We start from the raw sequence: 24,719 nt of genomic DNA, 5'->3' as shown, positions 1-24,719 counted from the left end.
AGAGCTTCCTATATGCCAGGCACTATATTAAGCGCTGAGGTGAATATAAACAAGCTAATAGGGTAGGACACAGTCCCTCTTCCATTTAGGACTCAGTCGCAACTCCTACTTTACAGATGAGATGACTGAGGCCCAGAGGAGTGAAGTGACTTGCCCAAGGTCAAAAAGCAGACAAGTGGCAGAGCCAGAATTAGGGCAACTTGACCTTTTGAGTCCCAGGCTCATGGTCACTATTATTAAAAATAGGCCCATATCTTAATGTCCATTTTTGGCAGATTCTTTATGGGCCAGAATTTCCAAAAAAAATTAAAAACTAATCTTCCTTTAGCAACATCATTCTGTTTTCATAAGTATTGCTAATAAAATCATATTGACAAAATCAGAACCAATGTAGAGAAATGCAAAAAAAAACTCAGTTTCTATCACTGAATAAAATTACTGAAACCAAGTTTTTCTAGTCCACAGAATCTGTTTCAAGGGACAAATACTGCCAAATAAATAATTGACTCCTTGGAGAGTAATGATATGGATATTCACAACTTCAATCCTCTGGGGTCCTATTTAGTAATTATGGTGTGACAGGAATAGATACTTCCTTACTAATGAGTAATTTCCTAATGACTTGATGAAATTGTTAGGCCTCTGAACAATCCAAATCTTCAATCTGGAAAGAGTCCATCTAACCCTGGACAGAACTGTCCCTTGATTTGGACTTTTCAGGCTAGTGAGGAGAGATGAAATCTGTGTAAGAGGCAAACAGAATTTCAGGATCAACATATTCCCATCTTTCAGGGTTAGGTTCTTGATTTAAAGCCTTTAGACAGCTAATGGTTAGCAAGTTGGAGCCATGTCTGTAAAACTTGTAAAATGCTCAGCACAGTTCAATCCTTCAGGGACTAAGGGAGAGATTTAAAGTGCTTGATGGTTGTTTAATGATGTCTGTTAATTTACCTATCAGTAACATAAAGCATTTGGAATCACAGATCTTGACCCTCTGGGATTTAACTGTTGGTCTTCCCTTTAAATGCTAAGAAGGTCTTTTATGGAAAAATGTGAACAGAATGTATCAGCCCCTGAAGGGGTTAGTTGGTGCAAAACTCACCCTACCACTTTGTATTTGGAAGGAAAATCAGGAATTGAACTTGTGGAAAACATAAGCCCTGGAAAAGTATTGATCATGTCAAGAATATCAATATTGATCAACCATTAATCGATTAATCATACTGAGCATTTACTGTGTGCAGAACACTGTACTAAGTGCTTGGGAGAGTACAATATAACAGAGATGATAGACACATTCTCTGCCCACAAGGAGTTTACGGTCTAAAGGGGGAGACTGACACTAAAGTTATACTTCCGTACATAAGTGTTCTGGGGCTGAAGGTGGGGTGAATATCAAGTGCTTTAAGGGTACAAATTCAAGGGCAAGGGTGACTCGGAGGGGAGAGGGAGCAGGGGAAATGAGGGCTTACTTGGGGAAAGCCTCATGGAGGAGATGTAGTTTTAATAAGGCTCTGAATGTGAGGAGAGTGAAAGTCTGGAGAAGAGTGAAGGCTGGGAGAGTGAAGGGAAGGGAGTTCCAGGCCAGAAGGAAGATGAAGACAAGGGGTTGGCTGCAATATAGACGAGATTGAGTTACACTGAGTAGGTTGGCGTTGGAAGTGAAAGGTGAGCATACTGGTTTATAGTAGAAAATCAGTGAGATAAGGTAGGGGGAAGAGAATTGATTGAGGACCTCAAAGCCAATGGTATTTGTCAAGGAGGTGGATGAGCAACAACTAGAGGGTTCTTGAGGAGTGGGGAAACATGGACTAAACATTTTTATAGGAAAACGATCTGGACATGAAAGTGAAGTATGGACTTGAGTGGGGAGAGGCTGGAAAGTCAGCAAGGTGGCTGATGTAGTAGTCAAGGTGGGATAGGATAAGTGCTTGGATTAGCATGGTAGCAATTTGGATGGCGAGGAAAGGGTGAATTTGAGCAATGTCGTGAAGGTAGAACAAACAGGATTTGGTAAGAGACTGAATATGTGGCTTCACTGAGAGAGGAGAGTCAAGGATCATAACAAGATTACAGGCTTGTGAGACAGGGAGGTTGGTGGTGGTGTCCACAGTGATGGGAAAGTCAGGGGAGGATGGGAGTTTGGTTGGAAGATGAAGAGTTCTATTTTGCCTAAGTTAGGTTTGCTGTGCTAACAGGACATCCAAATAGAGTTAGCTGGAAGGCAGGAGGAAATACAGGACAGCAGAGAAGGAGAAAACTAAGGGCTGGAGATGTAGATCTAGGAACCATTGGCCTGGAGGTAATAGTGGAAGCCATGGGAGGGAATTAATTCTCCATGAAAGAGGATGGAATTGGAGAATGGAAGCAGACCCAGAAATGAGCCTTCAAGGAACCCAAGTTTAGGGGTTGGAAGCAGGGAAGAGTCCACAAGAGACCACGAATGAGCAGCCAGAGGAGAGAAGAGGAGAAACAGGAGAGGGCAGTGTCAGTGAAGCCAAGGTTAGATAATGTTTCCAGGAGAAAGGGATGGTCCACAATATCAAAGGCAGCTGAGGTTTCTCAAGAAAGCATCCCTCAAATTACAGGAGAACTGCAACACTGAGTTCCCAATAAAAATCTATACACTGAATCCTGCTATTCCAGTCATGGAGAGTTTTCCACAATCTGCATATTACTTCTGTTGAGTTGTCCACCGGAAGAAATTCATCTTCCAAGAACTACTTCCTCAAGTGATTACAGATTCACCTCAGGGTGAAGCTGTCCTTTTGACATTTCACGAGTTCACAGCAATGTCTGCACAAAGGAAATGGCAAACCAGCAAAAGAAAACCAAAGTGTGAAGAAACGTGAATGAAGTATTTTGCAGTAGTAAGATAATCTTTAGTTTTATTCTAAATATTGAAATATGGGTGTAACTCAGATTTTAAATATCCACTTTTAGGGGCTTCTGTACAAAAGGACCATTCATTTCTCACTAGTATTTCCTACCCACTCTGTGCAGACTATTTGCGATGGTGTTTGGGTTTTCTAATACTTTTGACAGGCAAATATGTAAGTTAAAAATAAGAAAACATTGCTATAGATGCTTTCTTACCATATTTCTAACCTAGGGATGTGTGCAGTTTTAGATTGCTTAGAGAAATTATTTTGCCTGTGCAAATTATCAGTCGCATGTATTGAGTGCTTACTACGTGCAGAGCCCTGTATTTAGCACCTGGGAGAACACAACAGAGCAGAATGAGATATGTTCCTTATCCATAAGGGCTCCAAATCTCTGCCTGAAAAATATCCTTTTTAAAATGAGTGGATTTGATTTACCTACAAGAACAAATACTAATTTACCTATTACAGTTTTAAATGGATAGAGCATGTTCGATAGAGAAAATAGTCATTAAGGACAGGCATTAAGGCATGGCAATTTCAATATTCTAATAAACCGTGTTGAGCATTTTACATTAAAAGGCTCTTTGGGCAAACAAGCTCTATTTATGGTAATTAAAGAATACCTTTGCATGTGTTATTTATAATGAGCCAATAAAGTGTACGCACGCTTGGAGAATATTTGGAAATGTTTCCACTAAGTTGATGGGATAAAACAACAATCGGAGGTCATAAATGAAGCATTGAGTTCAAAACCCAGATGCATCATTGCCTACAGGCTGTCAGCAATCCCTTAATGCAGACACACACTTAGCTTTGTGCTATTTTAGTAAGCCTTATAAGCCACTTGACATTACCCACACAGTCTCTCACTAACCATCCTGAGAAATTACACTGCTAATGTTTACATCAAAAGGGTTATGTTGGAGGGGAGTGGGGGAGGAGGTCGGAGGGGGGAAGACAAATTGAGATGAGAAACTGTGAACATCGAGCCTGTGTGTGGGGATGAAAAGTCTGCTGCCATTTTCTGTGAATTCTGAATAGGGGGAGGAGAAGCACAAGAGGGGAAAGAACCCGGGTTTAAGCAAGCCAAAATGATTGGACGTTAGCTGAGCAGAACTAAATCCAACACCTCAGGGCCACCTGCATAGGTAAGGGGATGGGCCAACAAGCCTATTTTGAGTCTTCCCTTTCAGGAGAGACAGGTTATACAGCTTGGTACAACCCAATGGCAACACGAACAATTTTGGGATCCTGTTGGAAAAGCAAAATCACTTTTGCTAACCTGTGCTTATTTAAAATGCAAAGAAATGTAAATAAAAAAAAAAATAGGAAAACTTCCCAACAACTTAAGCAATAGGTGGGGGAGGGAGAGGCAAAGACAGTAAAATACACCTCTGCCCTTAAACCTTGATTTGAGAACACCTCCATCAACACACACTGAAAACTGTTCTGCCTCCAAAGTCCAAGGTCCTCATGCTTGCTTGTTTGTTTGATGGCACTTATTAAACACTAATTATGTGTCAAACACTGTTCTAAGCGCTGGGGTAGGTACAAGTTAATTAGGTCGGGCACAGTCCCTGTTCCGCATGAGAGTTTTCACAGTCTAAAGTAGGAGGGAGAACAAGTATTGAGTCCCCATTTTCCAGTTGAGGAAACTGAGTTACAGAGACGTTAAGTGACTTGCCCAAGGTCACAGAGCAAGCAATCGGCAGAGCCGGGATTAGAACCCAGATCCTCTGACTCCCAGGCCCGTGCTCTTTCCACTAGGCCATGCTGCTTCTCATAAACCTCAAATGGTCTGAGGCCATCGTTCTACGTCGGGCCAGTGCATTTCCATTTCCCAGTGGGTGCTTAATACCCTACCACCTATTTATCGGTAGCCTCCTGAGAGCACAAAGTTCCTTCTTACCTGTGTGGTAAAACTTCCCTGAAAATCCAAGGTTGAAGGTAAAATTTGCAACATGAGTGCGCAGTAAATTTTGAGTCTCTAGTAATGCCTGAAATAAATAAGAAATTAACATGGGTTTAGAAAAATAAATATGAAGCTTAAGAATGCCTCGTTTTCAAATGCATGTGCATGGATGAGACATAAAATTAATGTGGCTCTTGATAGTTTGTGAATCTGGCTCTTTAATCTCAGATGGCTATTTGGTAAAGGTGGTGGAGTGACTAATAGGAGAGAAAGTGCCAGTTATAAGTGCAGGGGCTTGTTAGGCAAATCTCGTCATAGCTCAACCCTGATAAACATATTGATTCTAGCCTGAAATATCTCTTGAATTTCCAGGCCCTGACCCCATATTCTTCTGAGAGAATGGCAAGTCATATAATGGCATTCTTAAGATCAAGGGATCTTCAGGTTGACAACCTAATGTGTGACACAAACAACTTCAGGATCCTATTGGAAAAGCAAGGTAACTTCTGCTAAACTGTTTATTTAAAATGCAAAGGAGTGTAAATATAAAATAGGAAAACTACCCAACAACTCAAGCAATGGTGAGGAAGGAAGGAGGCAAAGACAGTAGAACACCTCTGCCCTTAACACTACTTACCTGGAAGAGACCTAAGTTCTTGATCTCCATGTTATGATGTGAACGGTGTGATGATGGATATAAGAGTTGGGGGCTCATATCTGCATCAGACAAAGGATCAAAGCGAGGCAAAGCTTAGCTTGACCCCCAATTCCTACACTGCCCTCTTAAAGGAAAGGTGAAATTCAAGCTTAAACCATTCATCCGGTCTTTTCCCTCTTCACTGATTCTCCCACCCAAAGTGCCCTGTGGGGTGAGGAAAGTCTACCAGGACTTGAATGGAAAGCACAAGTATTTATGTACTTACCAGATAAACCCTATTTCTTAAGCAAAAACACACCTGCATATCTCTCTTTCCTTTGTCCTCCTATCTAGACATTTTAATACCGTCAATCTCTCCTGCTAGACTGTAAGCAGAGAGGGCATCATGTCTATTAACTCTTTAGCATGTTTCCAAGCACTCAACACACTGTTCTGCACTTGATAAGCACTCGATGAACACTATCGATTGATTAAAACATTTTCCATTAGGCCAACGAACACTACTGCCTGAGCAGTTTTTTTGCTGGACAATACTGCTTGGGTGATGATTTGCCTTGGTCATCGTGAATTTTAAAGGACTGTAACCTTTCAGGACCCATTTACTCTTCCTTTCAAAAAACAGACCCCTGACCTGTTGAAACTTGGCAAGGGCCATATGGACGCTAGTTAGGTTTTTAAATGTCGCTAGGTCAACAAAAAGTCAGGCAGAAGCCAATGGTTGTGCACAATGACCATTTAACAGAAGAAAATTGTGGAGAGATAAACTTTGTCAAATTAAATTTCACCACTATCAATTGAATTAAGCAATTACAGGAAATTGCACCGATTTTGTTCAACTCAATTATCTGAAGTCTGAAATGTAAGAAGCACTTTGTTCTCACCATGAATAAACTGAGAAGAGCTTTGGAAATATAGTCTAATGGGTTAGATGGCATCTCTGGGCCTGGATTTGTTGGTTTAAATGATAATAATGAAGGAAATGTTATTGGGTAGAATCCTGAAAGGATAAAAAAAAGCCTAGGGAATAGCAAGTTAAGCACAAGACCACATCTAATCTGCCTGAACAATATAGGTTTTAAATATTACACACCACAAAATGCTCTGATCCAAATACTAACCCCTCTCAGTGCCTGAAATGTAAATATTTTAGAAGCAAATACTTGGTTCCTTTAGCCTGAGAGACCCAATAGCTATTTTCTAAATGTAGGTCACTTCTCTGGCCTCAAAGTACCAGAGCATTCACTTGGAGCGAGTAAAGTAGTGAGAAAGAAAGAGCAAGTCCTATGAGACTCCCAGTTTATTAGGTTGGTGGGTGATGATACTCTTATTTTTAAAAGAAAAGAGGTGGAAAAAAGAAAGCATAGTACCAATAAGTTACCTGGAGCAATTGCCGATGTATGTGTGGGTAGGGGTGGAGATGCAGGGGTGTCATGAGGGGGAATAGGCAGAGGATGGAAGCCCAAGAAAAATATGAAGAAACAATTGAAAAAAAAAAGAGGAGAAAAATGTGAAGAGTGAGGAAGAATGTCAGAGGAAGAATTAAAGAATGAAAAGCAGCCTAAATAAGGGTAAGAATCTCTTGGAAGATTGAAATTTGTTTTGGAGGAAAATATTGAAATATAAAAATATTGACTTTCTTTAATGGAATTGAGCCTACTGAGGCAAAACATGAGCACTATAATTTAAACCCATGCTGTGGAAGAAAATATACCGCTAGACTCATTCAATATTTAAGGGAATCATTGGTTAAAATATGAACACAAACATTGTGAAAGTCAGGCTTTCCTTTGCTTTATATGTTTTTGAGGGTGTAAGTATAAATATTTTTACCAATTGTATTTACAGTTATGGTGCAAAACTCTACTCACCAACTCAGCTTATATATCCACAGACACGACGACAATAATAATAGGTTTGAAATTAAAGGCCGACCAATAGGCCCTTAGAACTTCCCAGACATGATTTTAAGTACACAGCATCCCTGGATGGTGACAATTTTTTTTTTATATGGCTAAAAAGGGTTAAAAATCCTACCCAAGGTCAGCCAGCTAGAATGATTTCTACTTCTGTTTAAATGCTTTCCTCTTCCCATTATATTATTTTCCATGCCTCATGCCATGCTCATATAGAAGTAGTTTAAATGCATCCACATTCATTCAGGCACATGCATATCGGTGCCATTATGATCATTTTGTTCTGCCAAATCCCTATCCAAGGAAGTTCATTTTCATGGATCTAGACTCGGTTATCCTTAATTAGCTCCTAGTCAGGCTCACAGTGATATCACAGGGCGCTGGCATTGTGTTGAGAATAACAATTATAATTTCCATAAAAGTAATGTTCTAGTTCACAAAGTAGTTTACTCCTGCTAAGTTCTTACTTTTTTAGCTAATAGACTTGGGATGAATGAAAGCACTTTTATTTAAAAATAAAGCACCCTGGTGCACAGGATGGCGAATGAAACAAAGCTTCTAAATATAGTGGTCTCATTTTATGCATGCTCTTTTTAATTTCATTTTACAAAGTCATATTTCATAAAATCTCAATCTCATTTTCTAAAACCATCTCTCTCTCCCCAAAGGCTTTCCCTGAGACTATCTCCTCATTCCCCACTCTTTTCTCTCTCCCTTCTGAGTCACTTGAGTTCATACTCCATAAATACTTTGATTCTCACCTCCATTCCAGCTCCACAGCACTTAGGTGTGTACTTAATTTATTTCCATGTCTGTCTCCCCGACTAGACTGTAAGCTCCCTAACGGAAGAGAGCCTATTAGCTCTATTGTATTGCTCTCCATTACCATAGTGCTATTCCAAGCGCTTAGTACAGTGCTCTGCACATAGTAAGCGCTCAATAAATACTATTGAATGAATGAATATGATAGTGGGGAACAATACAATAGAGTTAATAGACAGGCTCAGTGCTCTGCACACAATAAGTGCTCAGTAAATACTGAACTCTTCTGAAGTTTTTCATTTCTTTCCCATTAAGGCGCATTTTGTAATGACACATATTAAGTATGCACACCCGACTGCACATCTTACAATGCTCACTCCTCAACTAGGGTTCCCTTTCATAGTCCCAGCACCCTTTTCGAAGAAGAGAGGACTCTGTTCTTTGGTGTTGTTTTTAATGGTAATTAAGGGCTTACTATGTGTCAAAGCTGTTTTATGCTCTAGGGAAGATATAAGCTGCTTAGGTTGGACACGGTCACTGTCCGGCATGGGGCTCACAGTCTAAGTAGGAGGGAGAACCAGTATTCCCATTTTACAGTTAAGGAAACCGAGGGACAGAGAAGTGAAGGGACTTGATACAGCAAGCAATTGGCAGAGATGGGATTAGAACCCAGGTTCTTCTGATTCCCAAGCCTGTGCTCTCTCAACTAGGCCACACTGGTTCTCTGTTCTCTCTTCATGTTGGGTCATCTATCAGAGTCCTATGCTGTGGGTCTAAGAGTCAGGGTATCTATGAAACATCCGGGCCAGAATGTAGCTTGGGCCTCTGACGGGGGAAGAGAAGAGCTGAAATCTCTTCACCGAAATAATCAAGTGAGCCTCAAGAGTCTACAGTTAATTTCAGAGGCTGGCTTCTCAAATCATGACACTTTCCCTAGCCACGGGGTACTAAATTTACAGGCTCTCTGAATTTATATACCAATCACCTGATCCTCGTTCTTACCCTCCAATCAAACGGTGGTATTTATTATTTACTGCATGCAGAGCAGTGTACTAAGTGCTCCGGAGAGCGCAAAACAGAGTTTGTAGACATGCTCCCTGCCCACAACAAACTTACACTTTAGAGGGGGAGACAGACAATACTATAAATACATTACGGGTATGAACGTAAGTGCTTTGGAGCTGTGGGTTGGGGTGAATACCAAGTGGCTAAAGAGTAAAGGTCCAGGAGCATAGACCACATGATCTAATCACTGATGATCCACAATATCCCCAGAATCTTTTCCTCTCCCCTCACCAAACCAGGTATGTTCTTCATAATGTCTTCGCTCGCTTGATGACACCCAACTGGCTAACCCGTATCTGATTATGAGACTCGGTCGCTAAGTGACGTTATCTCCCAAACTCTTAGTACAGTGCTCCGCACACAGCAGGCACTCAATAAATACTACTGATAGATTGTCTTACCCTTTAACTATAAAATTTGACTATAAAATTCTTGCTTGTTGAGACTCTTGGAGCACAAGTGGGTCAGGGCACTCTCCCCAGTACTGTATTAAGTGCTGGAGAAAGTACAGGAAAATAGAGTTGGTAGACATATTCCCTGCCCACAGAGTGGTAATTGTCTAGAGGCGCTCCCTCCAAAATAGCTAGAATGAGGGAGAGAGAGAGGAAGGAAAACTAGGACACCAATTTGAGGCTATACTTCCTCCTCTCTGCCACCTCCACTGTAGCAGCTAGCGCTACGATGGCAAGAGCTCAAAATCCTTTTGAGACTTCTCTGCCAAGCTCAGTCAGTCAATCAATGATATTTATTGAGCACTTTTTGTGTGCAGAGCACTGTATAAGCACTTGCGAGAGAAGCAGCATGACCTCGTGGATAGAGCACAGTCCTGGGAGTCAGAAGGACTTGGGCGCTGATCCCGGCTGCCCCGCTTCTCTGCTGCGTGATCCTGGGCAAGTCACTTCACTTCTCTGTGTTTCAGTTATCGCATCTGCAAAACGAGGTTGGAGATTGTGTGTCCCATGTGCAACAGGGACTGTGTCCGACCTTTTTAGCTTGTATATACCCCAGCACTTAGTACAGTGCCTAGCACATAGTGCTGAACAAATACCGTAAAAATACAAGAGTTGGTAGGCACGTTCCCCACCCACAAGGAGCCTGCAGCCTAGAGGGCTGAGATATTTGCTCCCACTCACCCCACGGTAAAATCACCCCTAGCCACATACTCAAAAGACTTTCATCAAACCTGGGCTCATGAGTTCATGAGGATATTACGGTTCTCAGGTCAACATTTTCAGAAGGAATTTGGAATTCTTTCTAGCCACCTAAATTGGGAAAATAAATGCATACTCCATTTGCTTTGTATTGTGCCTTTTCCACCTACCAAAAAAGATCTGTAATAAAGACTGTGTAGCCCATTCTCAGTAATCTGCCATACTTTCCAATCCTATTAGTTGAAACCAACTCAGTGAGCTGGGAATTTCAGATACCAAATCACCATTTTAGCCCGACTTCTTTCAGGGATCTTGGCCAAGTTGCTCAGTGCTAATTTTCACTTCTAAAACAGAATGTGAAGAAGGTGTGAGTGAACAGGAGAGATTCCTAGTGAATATGCATTAAGACTTTTAAAGACTAATTACACAGTGGGAAGCAGTGTAGCTCAGTGGAAAGAGCCAAGACTGGGAGGCAGAGGACCTGAGTTCTAATCCTGGTCCCACCACTTGCCTGCTGTTTGATCTTGGGCAAATCATTTAAACGTCTCCGTACTTCATTTTCCTCATCCATAAATTGGGGATTAAATGCCTGTCCTTCCTCCCCTTTAGACAGTGAACTCCACGTGGGTCGGGGACCGTGTCCGACCATATTACTCTGTATCTACACCGAGGCTTAGTAAAGTGTTTGGCCAATGATAAGTGCTTAACAATTATTACTGTGATCATTGTAATTAATTGTAGTTGTGAGGCATCGTGTTCTAGTGGAAGCAGCAGGAGACTGGGTGCTATGAGAACCAGCTTCGAGGCCCAACCCCACCACCTGTCCAGTGTGTGACCTTGGACTAGTCACTTAACCTTCCTGTGCCTCAGTTTCCTCATTTGTGAAATGGGGATAAGATACCTGCTTTCCCGTCCTCAAACTGTGAGCCCCACTTGGGATACGGACTGTGTCTAACTTGGTTATCTTGTACCTACCCCAATAACCGGCACATTTTAAGGACTAAATAAATTACATCCCTATTATTATTGAATTGTGAATGGAATATTCATAATTGAACATTCATAATGGAATTATGTAGTCATAATCTAACAGCTGTGACTAGAGAATAGAGAAGCAGCATGGTAGAAGGAGCACTGGCTTGGGAGTCAGAGGACATAGGTTCTAATCCTGGCTCTACCACTTGTCTGCTGTGTGAACTTAGTCAAGCCACTTCAATTCTCTGTGCCTCAGTTACCTCATCTGTGAAATGGGGGTTATTACTATAAGCCCCATGTGGGACCACCTGATTACCTTGTATCTAACCAACTGCTTAGAACTGTGCTTGGCACAAAGCACTTAAATACCATAATAATAATAATTATTATTATTATTACAGGGCCAACTGAAGAATGTATCAAAAACAATGTGATTAGGAATCAGTGCTTTATTGTTTCAAAGGCAATTGAGGGCCTTCTCATAAACTCCTTGTGGGCAGGGTTCATGTCTACCATCTCTTTTGGAATTGGTATTGGTAGCTACCAAGCGCTTAGTCCGGTGCTTTGCACACAGTAAGCACTCAATAGACACCATCGATTGACCCCTTTTTAGCTGTTTCTGGAGAGGACTCCCAGAGACGCTCTGTTCCAAAGTCGCAGGCACCATCCATATCACAATGCTACTGATGATGTTGAAGCCCCTACCCCTAACAAAAGTACTATGCAAGTTGGGGTGTCAATACAAAAATCCTCCAATTGCTACCGAGGCAGCAGATGCTTTGGGTGACATCTCCAGGGTCTGAGTACCCCAAATCGGGGAGGGGCCGGATAAGATAATAACCATAATAATAATAGCATTTGTTAAGCACGTACTATGTGTCAAGCACCATTCTAAGTATTGGGGTAGATACACTGATTAGGTTGGATACAGTCCCTTTCCCACATGGGGCTCGCAGTCTTAATCCCCATTTTCAGAGATATGGTAACTGAGGTCCAGAGAAGTTAAGTGACTGACCCAAGGTCACGCCGGGATTTGAGCCGGGATTGGAACACTGCTCCTTCTGACTTTTAGGTCCATGATCTATCCACTAGGCCATGTTGCTTCCCCAAAATGCCTCACCTCAATCCCACACTGGCCTTCCCAGCCACAGTCTCTTATGGCTAGGACCAGCTGTCAGAAGCATCATCTTCCCTCTACATTTAAGGTAGTTTTTATATAAAATGGAGGAGATTGGAGCCATTTGACATACTGGCTCCATTATCTCCTACATTTTCTGTCTCAGAAAACATGCGCAGAAAGGTTAACGTGAGACTTTAAGCAAAGATAACAATGTAAGAATGTGGCTTTAAGCAGTCTCTTAAAAATTACAAATTCTCTATTTAAAGTTTAAGATAAAAAAATTGGAAGAGACAATAGAGTTTGATTGGGGTTAATTAAGAAACCCCTATGACCCGCTCAGCCCTGGGCATATATCTGTGCCCATTACATATCGTAGCACCCACCTAACAAAAAAAAAATCCTGAATTTTAACAATAAACATTAAAGCCTGCCACCCTCATTACCATCGGCCAGATTTAAATCTCCTTCTTTTCCAGTATCATAAAATCACTTTGCTTATTTATCACTGGATGAAATCCGACTCTACCACGTCCCTGTCCCTGCAGGGAAGGGACAAAATTTAAAACCATTCACTATAAAGGAGAAGCAGAATTAGCAAATATTTCAGTGACTTTAAACAATTACTAATGTTTGAAATACAACTCTCACTTGTTCTGTTAGATATATTAGTGTTACCAAGGTCATGTATATACGCTTATTTAATTATTTATTTTGATCACTCTGGTAGTAAATACTTTTATGTTTGTCTCCTCCATTAGAGTTTAATTTTCTGTGGGGAGGTAATGTGTCATCTCTTTATCCTGTATTTTCTAAGAGCCTTTTTCAGTGCTGTGGGCAGGAAATGTGTCTGTTTATTGTTGTAGTGTACTCTCCCAAGTGCTCAGTACAATGCTCTACACACAGTAAGTGCTGAATAAATATGATCGAATGAATAATGAAATGGATATTCAATTGACATTATTACTAAGCATTCTGGAAGGAACTAGCTTTAAGACTGGCCAAGTAGACATGTCATATTTTTTCACATGGAACTGAACTGAATTTGATTTTAACCACAAAGTGGATCATTTAATAGGATGCTTTGTATTATCTGAGTGTGATGAGGAAAGCTCCCTAAGACTCCACATATCACTATACATTTCTCCTTTATTAAGTATGAAAACAGCTTTATTTTCATAATAGACTTCTTTTTTTCCTCTGATCTGACATGAAAAAAATCCCACTAACCGTGTTTAGTTCTTAGTTGGGTCACACTATTTATCCTCAAGCATATCCTGTTTACCACGATTGATTCAGGAGATATTCAAGAGGTTCCAAAGATATTATAATCCAGACATAAACAATTGACTCAGGGAAGCTTGGATCTAAGCAAACTATATCAGGATGCCAAATGGAATACACGGAGAGTACACCAACATTTTAATAATAATGATGCTATTTGTTAAGTGCTGTATTAAGCGCCGGGGTGAATACAAGCAAATCGAGTTGGACACAGTCCCTGTCACCTGTGGGACTAACAATCTCAATCCCCATTTTACAGATGAAGTAACTGAGGCACAGAGAAGTGAAGTGACTTGCCCACATCACAAAACACACAAGTGTGGGAGCAGGGATTAGAACCCATGACCTTCTGACTTCCAGGCCTGTGCTCAATCCATTACGCCATGTCTGACTTATGGTACGAGAGTATGTGGCAATACTAGCTCCCTAAAGTCATGTTCTGGCACTCTGAAAAAAATCTCTAAGTCCCCTGAACTGTCCAGGTCCCTCCCCAAAGCATTTGCAAAGGTTTGTTAATCAGAGAAAATGATTATTTGCAAAAAGCAAATGACAAAGAACCAAACTAGTGAAGAATGCAGAATTCCCCCGTTATCATTTCTGTAGACATATTTTGACACAGGACAATTAGATTAACACCAGAATTTGCAGATCTTTATTCTGTTTGTTTAGCCACTGAAGAATCACAATAACACTTCTAATTGGGACTCGGTAGTCCTTATTTCATTTGGCAGACTGAGTGAAACTTCAGCCCACCCACAGCATATATGTACTGATCCTTATTCCCTCCGTGGTTCCCACCTGTAATCAATTACCAGGTCAGTCTCCTCCTCTAGATGGTAAACTCTTGCTTGGGCAGGGATCCAGTCTCCTAACTTTATTGTATTGTATTTTTCCAATCACTTAGTACAGTGCCTTGCATCCAGTAAGCGCTCAATAAATACCATTAATTGATTAATGAACTTAAATTTGGTTTAAGAAAAACAGATTTCAACATAAATTCTCCGGATTAATTTCCTTCACAGCCTTTCCTTGCAAAAAGATTATAGAATTGCCTGCTTTGGGGTTCTATTGAGTAAGTGACATTTTGCTTTGACCACGGCATTTCCTCCCTCCTGATGTCATCCATTACCCACAACTTGCTCGATCTTGCTTTTATACTCGATCCTCTCTCACATCCGTCTATGTAATTACCTTTACTACTTTTGAGTTGTCTCGTCTTCATTCGTCATAATTGCTTGCATCTATTAGGCAAGACTGATATTTTCCTACAATGTCCTTGCTAATTACAATTGTATCCTTCATTTGCATAATACACTTTTTGGGGCAATTTCTGCAGCAACATTTCATGGCTAATAGGAAGCAATTTGCTTTCCTCTATTAAGTACATTAAAACTTCATGCCCCAGACATCATTGACTGTAAACATTTGATTCTGCTCAAACTTAATGCACCGAGGCATTTTGATGTGCCATATTAGGTTTATTTATGTGCTGTGTTCTGGATTGTTAGCTGCTAATGAGACTTCAGTTCTTATTGCTCTGAGGCCCGAACACTAACCTCATTTTAATGAGTTCATTATTTGCTGTCTTCTCAAAGGAAGACAACAAATTTTCCTTTTAATTAAAGGTCAAAACACCTCTGACTAAGAAAAGTGAAGAGGTTATCAAACCTCGGAAAGGCAGAGGCAGTGTTCTTTCTGATTTCTATGCCGAGCACAGCCAGAGCTAGCTGGTGGGTGGACTTTCTTTTCGGCCTAGGGCCAAGTCTGTCTCCGGAGACCGAGGCTCCAAATTTAGGCTAAGTGAAAGCAACACTAAAACTTGGAAGCTGGGGTTCCCAAGACACTGCAGAAAACGAAAGTCAGCCAAAGTAATTAGAGAGGCTTTTCACCTAACACACAGGGCTGCACGGATCAATATTACCGCTGGAACCTGATTCCTCGTTTGCATGAAGAATGATTTATAGGGTGCAGAGGACAGATGCCAGATTAATTGAGCCAACAAAAATCTAATCTCATATTTCTTATCAGAGAAAGTTAGGCTCTGCAATCAATAGTTTTGGAATGGTTTTTAGAAAGGGAAAGAGGAAGGAAAGAAGAAATAAAAAAGACTCCCTTTTCCATTAAGTTTGAGCTATGCTTTACCATATGTACACATAGCTGTGGGCAAGTAATATTCATATATCCCAAAAAGAAAAAGTCACAGCATCATCCATTTGTAAGGCCTGAGAGAGGAAAGGAGAGAATTATTTGGCTGCTTGTTTCCCTATTAGGTCATCGAATGGTCAAGGAAGTATCTGCAGTGTTCAAATGAAGCAAAAAATTCAACTCTCTTACTTTCCATGGATGTGGTTAAAAAAGTTGTGTTTTTTTTTAAAGAATCTTAGGGCCTGAATGATCTTCTAAGGCTTTTTTTTTTTAAGGGTATTTGCTAAGTGTTTACTATGGTGCCAGGCGCTATACTAAGTGCCGGGGTATATACAAGATATTCAAGTTGGACATAGTTCCTGCCTTAAATGGGGCTGTTAGTCTTAATCTCCATTTTAAAGATGAGGTGACAGACACAGAGAAATCAAGTGACTTGATTAAGGTCACACAGCAGACACGTGGCCGAGTACTGGATTTCAGTTGCAGTTGTGCAGGTTTGGGAGAATTGTTCTCAATGCTACTTTTGAAGATCCTAAAATGCTGGACAGATTGGCTCTTCTTGGGAAGGGAAATTTTGGTCCATAGGAGACCAACAGACCTGGGACCCAAGATAGAGAGTACACGCACACTTAAAATATGTGGAATGCTTAATTTGTATCGATGCATAGACACCTACACTGTATATATCAATTAATCAATAGTTTTTAATTGATAGTTTACTGTATGCAGAGTAGTGTACTAAGCACTTGGGAGAGTACTACAATAAAATAGAGTTTGGGAGACATATCCTCTGCCCATATTGAGCTTACGGTCTAGAGGGGGGTTCAAACATTAATATAAATTTTACAAATTTCAGATATGTACATAGGTGCTGTGCGACATGTGTAAAAGGGGAGCAAACCCAAATGCAAGGGCAACACAGAAGAGAATGGGAGAAAAGGAAACAAGGGAAGTCCCCTTGGAGGGAAGCTGCCTTCAAATAAGGCTCTGAAGGTGGGGAGAGTGATCGGAAACAAGGGAAGTCCCTTTGGAGGGGAGCTGCCTTCAAATAAGGCTCTGAAGGTGGGGAGAGTGATTGTCTGTTGGAGATTGTTCCAGGCCAGCAGCAGGACTTGAGGGCAAGAGGTCGGTGGTGAGATAGATAAGATCGGGGTACTGTGAGTAGGTTGGTATTATATATTTCAGTAAGAAGAAACATGGGTTGAATGGCTCATTTTGCATTTTTGACTGGTTCAAAGCTGCATAAAATGGACAGAGCTGATTAGAGAATATAGGAAGAACTACAATCTGTAAACTGAAGCCAGCATAAGCTTAAGGCCAGCATTTCAAACTTGCAACTGTGGTGACTCAATATTTGAATTGTTATATTATCAGAGGACATAGCACTAATCCCCAAACTGCAGAGCCCTTTCTCTGTCTACCCTAAAAACTGGGTGAGCCACTGCTAATCTGTGGGTTCACTGAGTGTATGTAGGAAACATTCACCTAACTTAGTACCTCAAAGGGAGGGTCTTGCAGTTTTCACAGAACACGTGACAGTGCTTTTGCCATCCCATCGAAGCCCCGGCAGTTTCCGTGGGTCGCAAGGACAGATCTGCTTCCGGGATGCCGGAACAGATTTTTCCTCACCTCTAGAATGAGGGAAGCAGTGCGGCTTAATGGAAAGATCATGGGCGGAGAAGTTAGAGGACCTACGTTCCAGTCCTGGTTCTTCCAGTTGTCTGCTGTGCGACCTTAGGCAAGTCACTTCATTTCTCTGTGCCTCAGTTACCTCATTCATAAAATGGGGATGAAGACTGTGACCCCATGGTGAATAAGGACATGGAATAAGTAGCTCCTCTCAGATGGACCAACCTTTACCCCATCCGTAAAATGGGGATGAAGACTGTGACCCCATGGTGAATATGGACATGGAATTAGAAGCTCTGCTCAGATGGACCAATCCCACCAAAATGCATTATTAAAGAACGGTCACTGTGGGCAGGGAATGTGTCTATCAATAGTTTGTACTCCCCCAAGCGCTCTGCAGACAGTAAGCGCTCAACACATAAGATTGTATTAATGAATGAATGAACTGTGACCCAAAAAATATCTGCTGCTTTCCCTAGTAAAGGGAAATAATAATAATGATGATTACAATAATGATAATTATAGTGATAATAATGATAAAATTACAATGGTATTTTTTAAGCATTCATTATATGCTAAGCACTGTACTCAATGCTGGGAAAGACAAGATCATAAGGTACCACATGGGGCTCACAGTCTAAATAGGAGGAAGGACAGGTTTCACATCCCCATTTTGCAGATGTGGAAAATGAGGCACAAAGAAGGTCAGTGACTTGCCGAGGGTCGCACACAGCAGTGAGCGGTGGAGCCGGGATTTAAATCCTGAACCCACGACTCTCAGGACCGTGTTCTTTCCACTAGGCCATCGGCTGTGTGACTGTGGGCAGGTCACTTAACTTCTCTGTGCCTCAGTTCCCTCATCTGTAAAATGGGGATTAAGACTGTGAGCCCCACGTGGGACGACCTGATTCCCCTATGTCTACCCCAGCGCTTAGAACAGTGCTCGGCACATAGTAAGCGCTTAACAAATACCAACATTATTATTATTAGCTTCCCTAATCTTTGCGTGAGACCTAGCACGTTATACGTTTGAAAGAAGCAGGGACCTGCGGGCCTTGCGATCAAAGAACGTTTATTTTGACTACTTTGCACTTAACAGACAGGAACCTTCTTTATTTTGCACGATGGGTGTTCTCATTTAATTAAACCACGGGTCCTGTTGCTTCACAACCTCTAAGCGTAGAAAACTGTCTGGAGTCTAATTGCCCACAGTTCAGTGCGCTGAAGTGGAGCTATTCCAGCAAAGACTTAACCAGTTTCTGTTGAGTGAGATGAATGGAGCAATCTCACCCAAATATGCACTGGCTCTTCTGTATCACAAATTAATCAAACTACTAGATTGTTTTGAACATCGGGTTGGGAGAGGTTGACAATGCCAGGATCTCAAAATTGCAACTTGTACATGGGCTGGTGAAAAGTAGAACCATTTAGTCAATAAAAAGGCAAACAACTATCATTTTCCACCTAACTCAATTAGTTTGGATGCCCGAGTTCAGCACTCTCTTGGAATTCATACAGCTATTACAAGATTTACTGAGCAGTAACTGCTGGGCTGTGTGGATCTAAACAAGATTAGTTGTCAAAAGCCACCAGTTCGCTACCAACTGTTCTGTAGGGGACAGAACACTAGCTGATTTTAAAAAAAAAATCAGCTAATGTTCAACTGGAATGTGAGCCACTGTTAGGGCATTCTCTGAAAAACAACTGGCAGTACTGGCTTCAAAGGTGTGTTCTCTACCAACACTTAGCACTCTGTTTGTTTCTCTTCCTCGGAATCTTAGAGGCCCTTCTGCTACGGTTCCTGCTTCTACACATTCTATCTAAGCGGTGCCTGACAGCAAATTGCTCCAAATGAGAAAAGGAGAAGCAGCATGGCCTCGTGGAAAGAGCACAGGCCTGGGAGTCAGAGAACCTGGGTTCTCATCCCAGGTCCGCCACTTGTCTGCTGTGTGACCTTGGACAAGTCACTTCACTTCCTCTATGCGTCACTTCCCTCAGCTGCAAAATGGGGACTGAAAACCTGTTCTCCATCCTACTTAGACTTTGACCTGGTTATATCTATCCCGGTGCTTAGTACAGTTCTTGACACAATCATTCATTCAATCACATTTATTAAGTCCTTACTATATGCAGAGCACTGTATTAAGTGACTGGGAGAGTACAATGCAACATTAAACAGACACTTTCCTTGACCAAAACAAGCTTATAGTCTAGAGGCGGGAAGACAGACATTAACATAAAGAAGTTGCAGATATAGTAAGTGCTTAAATACCACTAACAGTATTAATCATTAATAAATAATAATAATATTAGGCTCCTTGTGGGCAAGGAACATGTCTACCAATTCTGTTACACTGTACTCTCTCCAGTGCTTAGTTCAGTGCTCTGCACATAGTAAAAGTTCAGTGAGTACCATTTTTGATGAATGAGGGAAAAACCCAATAGGATTTAGCAACAAAGATGAATTTGAGAGAGAGGGTTAAGGGTCGTGGATAACACCAAGACTTTGTGCTTGAGAGAAGAGAACGACAGTGGTGTCGTCAAACGTTTCGGGAAAGCTAGGAGGAGGAGGAGATTTGGGAGATAAGAAAATACCATTTTTGATCTATTTTGTTTAATTTTAAGGTGCCGGAACTAAATTCTTGGGGAAATGTCTTGCAGTCCAAAGGAAACACACAACTGCAGTTGGGGAGAAAGATTAGGGCTAGTGATGTAGATTTGGGAGTCATCAATCAGTCAATGGCATTTATTGAACATCTAAGGTGGGCAGAGTTCATTCTCTGCTTGACCTCCTCCAATCTGGTTTCCTCTCCTTTCACTCCACGGAAACCACCCTCTAAAAGGTCACCTATGATGTCCTTCTGGTCAAATTCAATGACCACTACTCCATCCTAATTTTCCTCAACCACCCAGGTGTCTTCGACAAGGTCGACCATCAACTTCATCTCCTGAAAACATTATCCAACCTCGGCTTCACGGAAACTGTCCTCTCCTGATTCTCCTACTCCCTGGTCGCTCATTCTCAGTCTCTTTTGCAGGCTCTGCTTCCCATCCCCTAACTGTGGAAGTCCCTCAAGGCTCAGGTCTGGTTCCCCTTCTATACTCCACCTACACCCATTCACTTGGAGAACGCATTCACTCCCAGAGCTTCAACTACCACCTCTAATGGGGATGATTCTCAAATCTACATCTCCAGCCTTGATCTCTCTCCCTCTCTGCAGTCTCCCATTTCCTCCGTTCTTCAGGCCATCTCCACTTGGATGTCCCAATGACACCTCAAACTTCACATGTTCAAAACAGAGAGCTCCTATCTTCCCATCCAAATCCTCTCTTCCCCCTTTCCTGTCACTGTAGACGGCACCATCATCCCTCCTGTCTCACAAGTCTCCAACCTTGGCAACATCCTTGACTTCTCTCTCTCATTCATCGCACACATTCAATCTGTCAACCAATCCTGTGAGTTCAACCTTCAGAACATCATTCAAATCCACTCTTTCCTCTCCTTCCTAACTGCTAGGACTTTAATCCAAGCATTTAAGCCATCCCTTCTTGATTACTGCATCAGCCTACTTGCTGACCTCCCTACCTTCTGTCTCTCTCCTCTCAAGGCCACATTTCATAGCACTGCCAAGATAATTTTTCTACAAAAGTGTTCGGTCCATGTTTTCCCACTCCCCAAAACCTCTAGTTGTTGCCCATCCAACTCCATATCAAACAGAAACTCCTCACCACCGGCTTTAAAACATTCAATCACCTTATCTATCTCATCACTCATCTCTTGCCCACATCCTGCCCCTGTTTGTAGTTCCCCACCTCTCTTCATATCTGATAAATGATCACACTCCCCACCTTCAAAGCCTTTTTTGAAGGCCTATCTGCTCCAAAAGGCCTTCTCCAAATAGGCCCTTATTTCCTCTTCTCCTACTCCCTTCTGTATTACTCGTGGCCTTGGATTAACCCTCTTTCTTAATAATAGTAATAATGATAATAATGCTATTTGTTAAGCGCTTACTACGTGCCAGGCACTGAACTAAGAGCCAGGGGTGGATAGCCACAAATTGGGTTGGACACAGTCCCTATCCCGCATAGTGCTCATAGTCTTAATCCCCATGCTACAGATGGGGTAACTGAAGCACAGAGAAGTAATTTGCCCAAGGTCACATGGAAGACAAGTGGCAGAGCCCGAATTAGAACTTATTTCTTCACCCCTCCTCCAGACCTATAGCACTTATGCACATATACATGATTTATTTTATTTATGTTAATGGCTGTCCTTCCCTCTAGGTTGTAAACTCATTGTGGACAGGGAACATGTCTATCAACTCTGTCATACTGTATTCTCCCAAGGGCTCAGTACAGTGCTCTGCACAGTAAGTACTCAATAAATATGACTGATTGGAGAGAACTGTACTAAGGTACTGGGGAAATATGTCCTGCGGTGATTGGTGGGATGTTGGTGATAACACTGATCAGTTTCGGGGCACAGACTGGCAGAAGGGCATAGCTCCTCTTTCTCTGCAGCTTCATCCTACTCAGGACGCTAATGAGGGGATGGAATTTGCTTGGTCTTCGGCCTCCCTTGGCCCCACCTACAATTCATGACTTGTAATTGGCTATCCTTTAAACTGGGTTGCTCTGGGTTGCTTCTCCCTACCGATTTATTGTACTGTCTCCCCTGCTAGATGATAAACTCCTTGAGGGCAGGGATCCTATTAACTCTGCTGTGCTTCCTCAAGAGCTTAGTACAGTGTTCTGCGCAATGTGAGAAATAGCATCGCCTACTGGATACAGCTCAGGCCTGGGAGTCAGAAAGACCTGGATTCTAACCCTGGTTCTACCACTTGCCTGCTGCACGATCTTGGGCAGGTCACTTAACTTCTCTGTGCCTCAATTACCTCATTTGTAAAATGGAGATTAAGACTGTGAGCCCCATGTGGGATACGGACTGGGTCCAACTTGACTAGCTTATATCTACCCGAGGAGCTAGTTCAGTACCTGGCACGTAGTAAGTGCTTAACACACTATAAAAATAAATAATGCTCAGTAAAAACTAATGATTGAGGGATCGGTAATGTCTTCAAAACATACAAGCAAAGGATCCTTGTTGATGTCCCCTCCAAAGCCCTTCATCTCCAAGGGTGACTTTGTTTATCTTTTTCGTTACTAACCCCTGTTCTCTAGTGGAGTCCATTAGTATGTCTTAGTGGAAGAAAGCCCTCGTTACAATGATGATCACACATAAAAGTCAACTGAGGCGCAACAAATGAAAATTAGACAGCCACACTGATTAGGTCAAAAAAGATTCTACTTTCGGCCAACTCACTATCCTGCGGCTATCTGCCGTGCCCTGCCGTGTCTCATCCAGTGGTAATAGAGAGGTTCCACGTACTGGAATATTGCATTTCCAACTTCAGCACTCACATTTCCAATTCAAATTCTCATTTCCGGAAACTTGATTAACAACAAATAGGTTTAACAAACAAAAAGAAATACTTTTCAGGGTGAAACTTGATAACAGAAGGTTCATAGAAATGGGATAGATTTGTCTTTAACTTAAATTGACCGACACAACCAAACTTGAGAGTGGTGTCCATTCATTTAAAGAAGTCTAAGTAATCCAGAATGGACACTGGCCATTCTTTGTTTCAATTTTGTTTGCAGTTCAAATCAGAGTTTCCCAGCTGTGCAGTTTTTAATGAGAATGTACGGGTTTTGATTTTTTATTTTAAAGCAGCTGTTTCCCTACTCCCCATAAATGGACACCTAGAGACTAGCTTCAACAAAATAGCTCCTTTTTTCTCCATAATTTTAGAACCTCCCACTGAAAGAGTTCAAGATGACAAGCGAAGTCTGAAGAAATCAAAGTTTCCCACAGCCCTGCAAGCACAGTGACTACCACCTCAGGTTCAGCTCTCAGTTTTGTATACACTGTGGTCTTTAGTATCTTTGATACATGAAGACAAAGCCAGTACCAAATCCCTATTTTGATTCCTTTTACTAGCTTTATATTCCTTTACTTCACGGAAACATAGAAACCAGTTAGCTCAATGGCACTCTTCATTCTACCTGTGCCACTTAGAGAAGGAGAGTGGAAAGAGCAGGGTCTTGGGAGTCAGCGGAGCTGGGTTCTAATCCTCAGTCTGCTGCTTGCCTGCTGTGTGACTTGAGCAAATCATGCAACTTATTAAACACTAGTGGTGTTTGTTAAGTGCTTACTATGTGCCAGGCACTATACTAAGTGCTGGGGTGGATGCAAGCAAATCGGGTTGGATACATTCCCTGTCCTACGTTGGGCCCAGAGTCTCAATCCCCATTTTCCAAAGGAGGGAACTGAGGCCCAGAGAGGTGAAGTGACTTGCCCAAGATCACACAGCAGACAAGTGGTGGAGCCAGGATTAGATCTCATGACCTTCTGATTCCCAGACCTGTGCTCTATCCACTACACCATGCTGCCTCCCTGTGCCTCAGTTTCTTCATCTGCATAGTGGGGGCTCAATAGTCCTCTTGACTGTAGGCTCTTTATGGGCAAGGGAAGAGACTAATTCTGTTGTATTCTCTCAAATGCTTAGTATAGTGCTCTGCACATAGTGAGCACTCAATAAAAACCACTGATTAATAAATTAATAAATACCAAGGTTACACAGCAGATAAATGGCTTAGAACCCAGGTCCTCGTGCTCTTTCCACTAGGCCAGGCCGCTACCAGGCTGGACAGAGAACCAACTCCTCACTGGGCCCCCTCCTCATCTTTCCCACCACCAATATCCCTTATCTCTGGAACCCCGTAAGGATGGAAGGGCTGGGGAGAGGTTGTGGTCTGACAAAGTTCTCTGAAGCAGAAACTTGTCTTTGTTAACCATCAGCAAGAAGCAATAAATGCTCCGTGGCCATGATGCAGTTTCCTAGGAGACCACCTGAAATGCTATGCGCGCTGCTTTATGAGAAGGGAGCCTCTCACCAGAGTCAGATCAACTTTCATCCATGGATTTAAACCCCAGAGGCAGGGTGATCTCAGGGAGATTCGCTTGGTACAATAAACGGGGCATGTGGCCCAACCCTCTTCTACGCCCGTGATGGTTGGTTGATGACCCTGACTTGATTCTTACAATCACTGCTGGTAGGTGGAGGGAATTTTTTATAGAGTTGTTGGATTCCTTCGAAGTTAGTAATTGACAGTGCACCCTTAGAACCACATGACAGAAACACAAAAAGCACAATGGAGGT

General features: G+C 41.9%; 1 protein-coding gene across 1 annotated transcript in view; it reads right to left on the bottom strand.

The window, feature by feature from the left end:
- Nucleotides 1–24,719, bottom strand: part of NDST4 (N-deacetylase and N-sulfotransferase 4) — a 185,913-nt gene that overhangs the window by 102,760 nt on the left and 58,434 nt on the right. Inside the window, exon 3 of the mRNA XM_039913706.1 lies at nt 4,795–4,882. Within this exon, the coding sequence (XP_039769640.1) occupies nt 4,795–4,882 (88 nt within the window). The remainder of the gene's footprint in view (nt 1–4,794; nt 4,883–24,719) is intronic.

The sequence above is a fragment of the Ornithorhynchus anatinus genome, chromosome 12, assembly GCF_004115215.2.
Source record: "Ornithorhynchus anatinus isolate Pmale09 chromosome 12, mOrnAna1.pri.v4, whole genome shotgun sequence".
Classification (NCBI taxonomy): domain Eukaryota; kingdom Metazoa; phylum Chordata; class Mammalia; order Monotremata; family Ornithorhynchidae; genus Ornithorhynchus; species Ornithorhynchus anatinus.
Note: the sequence above shows the minus strand (reverse complement) of the source record. Positions and strands in the feature narration are given on the sequence as shown.